Raw genomic sequence first — 8,172 nt, 5'->3', positions numbered from 1 at the left:
ATATTTCGAAATATACTGAATTCAGCATTTCTTCTAATTAGTTTATTTTTCCTCAAATACTCAAGTTTATGATTCATTTATGTTCTTTTGAATGCATTTATCTCCTGAATATCGATCAATACAGGAGCTAATTAAATGCGTTGAAAATTTTTCACTAATACATATATTATGTGTGTGTGCGCGCAAGATAAAATAAATGCATCCTACTTATACTGCTGAGTCGCAATCTCTTCGCTAAGAACTAGTAACTATTTTAAGTTATGTCTCCATTCTTGTCATATTTTTTAAAGAAGCACACGTAAATTTTACAATACATACCACCATTTTCAGTTTTCAATTCCAAAGAATTTTAACTCTACCTTGAACAATAAAGTTTTCATTGTTTTCTTTTTTGTTTGCATATATTTAATCTATTTTGTGAACCCACGACAGTACAAGTACTTATTTATATTTTATTTTTACAAGAGTACTCTTATCGGCCAATCAATCCAATTACCTAATTTTCTTGGTTACCACTTATAAACAATTTATATTTTCATAAACCCGTGAGCCTATAATTGTTTTATCAGTTAATACCCGTTGCTTCACTCTTTTCTTTCGTCGAATTTGAATTTAAGTGGTATAGCTGGTATGAATACCATTTTCGGTAAGAAAGCATTGTCCGTTGAATAATTGAATTCTATCATGAAATTGCGCACCAAACGTGCCAAAGTGACCTCCAACTCTAGGTCCACAATTCGTTTGCCCACGCAACTACGTGGACCAAAGCCGAAGGGAAGAAATAGAAAAGGGTTGCTGAGTTGATATTTYTTACCCTCTGTGTCATTACGCAGCCAACGCTCTGGTATATATTTATTTGGCTCTTCTACAAATTTTTCATTGCGCAACAGCAAATTGGAACTAACCGAAACATCAATACCTGCCGGTATACGATATCCACTCAGCACAACATCGTTCGGCAGACGACGTATAGTGCCGGCAATTATGGGATGATAGCGCATRCCYTCCTTAATACARGCGCGCAGATAAGGAAGATTGTTCATATTCTCGATAGTTAAGCGAGAGTCCTTATTTGGTAAAATGGTTTTGAGTTCCTCGAATAGTTTCTGTTGTTTGTCTGGATTTTTRGCGATACAAAATAATATGCCCGTTAAGGTGGAACTTGTCTGTGATAACGAAAGAATAAATTTGAAATATTTTCKTAACCACATGATTGAGTTGTGCTGAACTTACTGTGTCAACGCCAGCCATCATCATATCTAAAGCCATAACCACAGCAATTTTGCGATCAATTTTCAATAGTTTCTCTAAAACACTCTTCTCCTTATTTTCTTCTGAGGTCAAATTCCCCTCATTATCCGAATCTATTCGTTTTAGCGCCTCATCAATATATTTATTGCACAATGCTGTAAGCGTATCCAATGTTTTCATCAGTTGACGGAACTTCGGTGTTTTGATAATTTTCCAAATAGATGGCTTGATTTCTATCTCTTCTGTTAAATCGAAAAAACTACGAACTTCTTTCAAAAATAGTTTACTATCTGGATTATCCCGATTTCTATGTATCATCCCTAAACGGGTATTTAGTGCAATACCTATCACGCCTTCTAAAGTGAGACGATTAATATCATCAAGAAAGTCATCGGGAACTTCGAGTGTCAAAGGATCGCGGATGTGACGTATTCTAAAATAAATTTAGTAAGAGCTTGAAAATGCTAAAAAATATAACAAATTATTATAACAACCTTTCGAGAAATTCGTCATTGACTTCYAATAAAGTGTTTAAGTAGAGTTTGGCATTTCTAGGTTGCATTAGCACCGGATTAACGGCAGTACGAATTTTTGCCCATTCTTCGCCAGTTCTACGAAAGTATAAATGTATATACCAGAAAAGTTAAAGTCGCATTTGTAATCTTTATTTGCAGAGTATTTACGTGGTCAATAGTCCACTCACGCCGCGAAAAAAATCCTCTCTGTGCACCTTACGGTGATAAATGAAGGCTTCGAAAGAACGCCGTTCAGGCCAAATACCCTCATTTCGAAATATTATGGGATAATCGTTTGGATTAAGATTCAAAACCATTTCTGGTCTGCCAAACATGGCGGGAAATCGATAAATGTCGCCATATTTTTTTGTCATATCGGTCATTCCTTCAATAAATGTTTTCTTGTAAAAAATCCCTGAAAATGTGGGAAATATGATGGCGTTTAAAACAACGTATACATAACAWTCTGCTTGAAAATATGTCAAAATAAAATCCACCGTCTTACCTCCTGGTARAAATCCACGAATCATTTCAAACTTGCTTGGTCCTGGCAGCTCTGAATATGGACGCGCATTTTCCAAGTCGTTCGGAGCAGCCGCCCTTTCATTTATCTACAAAGTCATTTGAAATATATAGATATTAAGTATACTTGTTTACTAACTTAAACGACTACTGATAATATTAAATATATGTGTGTCTGTAAAAACGTTGTAATAATGAATGTTTACCTGCGTCTGTTCCACAASTGTCGCATACCCTCTTAAAGCTGTTGACGTCAACGTATACCCCACAATTGCATCRTATTTGATTAGATGTCGCGACAACATTTCCTGTGTTTTGTTGTTAATAATTAATCAAACTTCTAATAATAATTAAAAAAGTTTGATATGCAAACAATTTTATAGATATCTCCGAACCCGTTCACCTATCCAGATGTAGCACCGATCGCTTTTGCAAGCTTACTGATTCGCCAATTCGCTATTCAATGGTGCGAATGCTTGTATTCTAATCAGCATAGAAGTTTATTATGTAGTGCCTTGCATTATGAAAGTTTAGTTTGGAGCTTTTTCTTATTATTAAATCGATTAAATTAGAATTCGATGAAATTCACCTTTTTAATACCCTAAAGCATACTGTTTGAAATATGATTTCTTGTTACTTGTACACATATCATACATACAGTGGACTAATAAAGTTTACATATACCTAGTTCTAGTAAATTACGACATGTTTATTTGTTTTGAAATKAATAAATTTTGTGGTTTTTTTCTATCCATTTCAAGATATGTATATTTAACGTTAAATATAGCATATCAAAATTAAAAAAAAAAAAAAAAATTAGTGCTAAAGTTGAAAATGCGCCTAATTTATATTAAAAAAGTTTACGTGCACTAATGATTATTTATATAATTGAAAAATAAGTTTTAGCAGGTTTTGGCCTACAATTTGTTGCTTTTATCATCCCTAGACGTAGATGTATATGCTCCTCACTCAATTTGTAGTATTATTTTCGGATATTTTGACCCACTAAGTCCATGATTCAGCTGTTTGGCCTTATTTTGATAAAATTCGATGTTTTCGAATACGATTTTCTAAAAAGTTCTAGGTATTTTGAACAGGATTTATGTATGGTGATTGCGGAACCTATGGAGTTATTTTTAATTCCATAACAACCCTGCACGTACAAGATGAGACGGGTGTTTTGGGTCGTTATCTTGTTATAAATAGAAGTGGCCGCTATTTTAAGTACAACAATTATTTTTTAACTTTAGAAGATCCTCTAAAGAGCTATCCTGCTAACAAAGACCCATTTTTTCCCGATGGGCCACCGAGTTTAAACTATTTTTTCTAAAAATTTTAGAATTTCTTTGTTAATAATGTATGTTAACAATTAAAAATTGCATAAAATATATATGAGAAAAAAATCGGTTAAAAACAGCAGCCCTTAAACAAACTCAAACGACTACTCTGGGGAAAGCGTTTTGAAAAATTAAAAGATAAAAGATAAAAGCGTCAAGCGCTACGTGCATTGAATGCTATTCCGGAAAGTGACTATAACAACTGTTTCGACGATTGGAAAAAACGTTTGAACAAGTGTACTGGGTAAAAAAGTCCTACTATTTTTTGCTCATTGTAATATGTGTTAAAAAAAAAAAAATATTAGTAATAACTATAAGTTTGGGTAAAAGGGCAATCGTGGAGAAAAAAAAATCAAGCATCAACAATCACTCGATGAATTGCGCAGAACAATGCAAAGTTCAAACAGCGATAAGGAACTTTCGCTGGTGCTGTCTTCCTACTAATACTACTAAGAGAAACATTTGGTGACCAAAAAGCGATAAGGAACTTTCGCTGGAAATCAACAAGCAAATTCAAGATAGCGCAGCACATACGCCCAAAATATGACAAGGCAAAAACTAGGGACTTATTAAATAGATACTGAGAGGTACAGGAAGAGTATATGTAGACTTTGTAAAAATGGGATATGCCTTTTAACAATAGTTGCCGCAGATGCAAGCTAGAAGGCAATAGAAAGAACTGCATCAATGTCGCTATGTCTGGGCTTGGTATCCCCGCAAGGATAATACGGTTGTGTAAGCTGACGTTGAGGAATAYCAAAAGCTGCGTCAGAATKGGGAAGGACTTTATCGAGCCGTTCCAYACCAAGCRACCCTATAGTGTGAWTGGCATCTGCGAATAMCGCAGTCGATGGAACGATGASCTGTACGRGATATACGATGACATTGACAWAGCTCAGCGAATTARGAGACACTGGCTAAGTCATGTCTTTCGAATAGWTGATAACACTSCAGCTCTGAGAGTGTTCGGAAGCAGAGGAAGACCCCCAAATCGTTGGAAAGATCTGACTATAACCGCTTAAACGGYGTCTGCGGCAATAWAGAAGAAGAAGAAGTTCTATAAAGAAACAAAATTGGAAGCTGAAAGATATGCCCAAATCTTCAGAAGGCATTTCTCATYAAGTAYTAATRCATGTSCGCTTTAATCCACGACAACACGTGTATCAGTATGTGGACATGTGCGTATAGCAAATAATAGCAGTGTAAAGGATTCCACTTGAAATACCAAAAGCGAGTGCTTTGATTGAGGTAAAAATTACACTTAACATGCGATTTAGTGTCAACAGACGAATAACAAAATTTGTGTGCAGTCAAAATAAGCACAAGGATGTGCTTTTCCACACACACACGCATATATATATATATATCTATGTATATACGAGGCATCTAGCATCGGCTGGGATAAAGTTACACGCCAGTCCACCCAGCTGAGAAGCGGGCGTTGATGAATGTCGTGGAGGGTGGCCGCTGAAGTGGCACTCCACGGGCTTTGTGTGCGCTGCGTGTTTGCACACAACTCTCGAGTTGTTCGTGAGTTCGTGAATTGCTGCCACACRTGAGTGCATAAGAAAATTGTTTGTTATTTTTGTGCTTAGATTTTTTGCTTATTCGTCTATGTGTGTTGTTGTTGTTGTGGTTAATGTTTTTGTTCGCATTACTTTTAGCCGAGCAGCCAGGAATGTTGTGGCATTTAGCATGCGTCTGCTCGGTGATTTTCGCTCGTACGTGCTCTTGTTGCAGGGATAATTTTCATTTCAAGTGTCACTCAAGTAATTTTCTTGCTGCAGTTATTGTCAATTTTGTTTGGCTGTGTTGCTTGCTTATTTGTGCGCCCCTCACTTGACTGGCTGCCGGTATTTTCTATTATTATTTTATTTTCAATGATGCACAGCGTATTGTAGTGTCAGTCAGTCGGTTTTGAAGTGCGAAACCGGAAAGTGTCATTGACAGACGTACAACATGAACCATCTTGCCGGTGGATTGAGGTTAACAATGAGCSTAGCTGCAACCATAAAAGGTAAACAATGTGCGGCATGCCGAAGTTGTCTCAAAAACTGTGCACAAACATAAGTGTTGAGTAAAGAAAAATAAAAGAAAATTGCACACACAAGAGTTTAACGATTAAGTTAATAAATTTTTAACATACTTTCGACTCTTGCCAAGCAATGACCATTGGGTGCATTTTATTCTCACTTATGCCGTTATTATAGTKAAAAGAAATCGTAAAAATTTATGATCATAGAAGCTGAGTTGCTTGCTTGAAAGTTAGATTACATTAAAGTGGTTTGCTTTCAAGCACATTTTAGACAAACAAAAAAAAAAAACTTTGTTTTAAAGTTTTCTACTGACCACATACTCAAGTCAACTATAGATACTGGGGTCCACATATTCAGCACACAGGGTATTGAACAGTTTTGGTTGGATTTGGACAGTTCTTGGTCAGGAGATGCCATATTTTGGGAGAATTATGGCCGCAAAATTGTATTCCGTTGTATTAATTATATCTTGATTTGAGTACTGGACAGTGAAAGAATCAAATGGAATCTTAAATTATATATTGAACCAATCGTTACAATTCTTTAAAACTTTGAAAATGAGCTCCTTCTGAGTCGATGCAGTGCTGCCAGCGCGATAAGGGCATCAAGGAAGGAATTCTCCGGAATAGCTTTGAGAGCCGAGATGCAAGCTGCTTGGATCCTCTCTGTCGTCTTAAAAGAAAAGGCCGATTGCCTTTTTGTCTCGGGATCATACTCAAAAATCCAAGACTCGTCACGTGTAATTATGTTATTAAAATATTGGGGGTCACTTGCACACGTGTTCAAGTTTTCTTGGCACACTTCCACTCGTCGCAATTTCGGGCCATTAGTGAGCACTTTCGGAACTATCCTCGCGCACACCTTGCACACCTTGCACATTGTTCAAGTGCTCCGTCACAATGTGATGAACCATTTGCTGCGTCATGAACATTTGCGCACACGAGCCACATTGGCGGTGTTTGTCGAAGTCGTCGGTCTCCCAGCACGGTCTTTATCAGCGACCTCTTCCCGTCCTCACAAAAACACTTCGCTTTTTAGAAATTCACAAGTGGATATACATATGCTTATGTATATTCATGTTCCAATATATTAAGGGGTTAGGTGGGTTTGAAAATTTCAAAAAATCAATGTTTTTGTTTGCTTTATTACATTCTGTAATACCTCTGGAATATGTCCGCCTTTAAACGTGTTTTTCTCGACACTGTGCTTTTGAAGTCGGTTGACCCGATTTCTCAAAATGTTATCGACCGGTTTAGTTCGTATTTTGTACACGTTTTTAAAATAACATTACCTAGTTGTTGAGCGAAGGATTTTTGCTTGTTTCTTACTTTTATTTACCAATAAATGGCGAAAATTTTACCAAAAAATGAAAATTTTCAATCCTTCAAATATATGATCGCTTATATTAAAGAAAAAAATCGTAAAAATACCTTTTTTTGTACCTCTGAAACCCACCTAACCCCTTAAAGYAGTCGAGATATAAAATGATCAAAAGCATTTCGTTTGGATGTAGACCAAACGATCTTCACGTATCRTCGAAGTGTCTATCACTGATTTGTTGATGCAGTTAGTAACCATTTTACCTATACCTACAAGGTCGAGTAGAAAGAATTTTGATACGTTCACCTCCTCCCTCCTCCGGGCAACTTTGATCGACAACTGACTTCTATTAGCTTTTTCAACCTTACCGATCTAGCATGAAGCCACGTCAGTAAATTACTAGATCTCAAGAGCAACACGGTGCATCGGTTAGATACAATTGATATTGAGTGGGAATATCTACTGCTACCTTGATGGCACTCACATYAATTTCCAAATTATTGTTACATCTACTTCGCAGTAGTAATCGTCAATGAAAAAAACATACAATACATGGTGCATTATTGTGATTTTGACACCAATTGAGACTTGAGACACAACACATTCTTCAAAATGGTTTACTCGTATGTGAGTAAAATGATATTCCATACTAACAGCAAKCTCTCTAACGATCAATTGTGCACCAAATCTATGATTTTTTGAACGTGACCTATTGACGTTACCTCCATAGTATCGATCCGATTTCTTCTATTTATACATACTATATACAATCATTATACTATATACGGTTGAACTTCCATAACTCAAACTTCTCCATACCTCGAACTCTGGAATTGGCAATAGAAGTAAAATTTCATACAGATTTCTTTTCATAACTCGTAGTCTTACTCGAGTTAGGGAAGTTCAACGGTATACATAATTGCTTGGATTCCTWTCCTCTGGTTGACGGTTTGCACCTTAAGGTATATCCCTGGTTTTGATTGTGACAAGTTACAAGAGCATAAAAAGTTCGGMTGCACACGAACTTAGCCCTTYCTTGCTTGCTATATTTTCTTGTAGTTATCAGTTGTAACATCGTACGTTTGAATTACGATATTAAATAATTTATTACGACATTACAGCGCCACATACGAACGCCTAAAAGTAGGCAACACCTCAACTGATCGTGTAAAAAAGCACGATCTACCCAAC

At 36.3% G+C, this 8,172-nt stretch overlaps 1 protein-coding gene and 1 pseudogene across 1 annotated transcript; both read right to left on the bottom strand.

Annotated features, from left to right (window-relative positions):
• LOC108968663 overlaps nt 1-324 on the bottom strand; it is a 4,211-nt pseudogene extending 3,887 nt beyond the window's left edge.
• A 58-nt stretch (nt 325-382) lies between these two features.
• LOC108968667 (probable cytochrome P450 12e1, mitochondrial) lies at nt 383-2,736 on the bottom strand. The gene is made up of 6 exons (XM_018932825.1): nt 2,495-2,736; nt 2,272-2,377; nt 1,935-2,181; nt 1,746-1,862; nt 1,234-1,684; nt 383-1,166 (listed from the first exon to the last, which is right to left on the bottom strand). The coding sequence occupies exons 1-6, from the start codon at nt 2,591-2,593 to the stop codon at nt 585-587; spliced, it is 1,602 nt and encodes a 533-aa protein (XP_018788370.1). The 5' UTR covers nt 2,594-2,736; the 3' UTR covers nt 383-584.
• Nucleotides 2,737-8,172: the final 5,436 nt, after the last annotated feature.

The sequence above is a fragment of the Bactrocera latifrons genome, unplaced genomic scaffold, assembly GCF_001853355.1.
Source record: "Bactrocera latifrons isolate USDA-ARS-PBARC rearing strain unplaced genomic scaffold, ASM185335v1 scaffold_224, whole genome shotgun sequence".
NCBI classification, from domain to species: domain Eukaryota; kingdom Metazoa; phylum Arthropoda; class Insecta; order Diptera; family Tephritidae; genus Bactrocera; species Bactrocera latifrons.
This window is presented reverse-complemented; position numbering and strand designations above follow the sequence as displayed.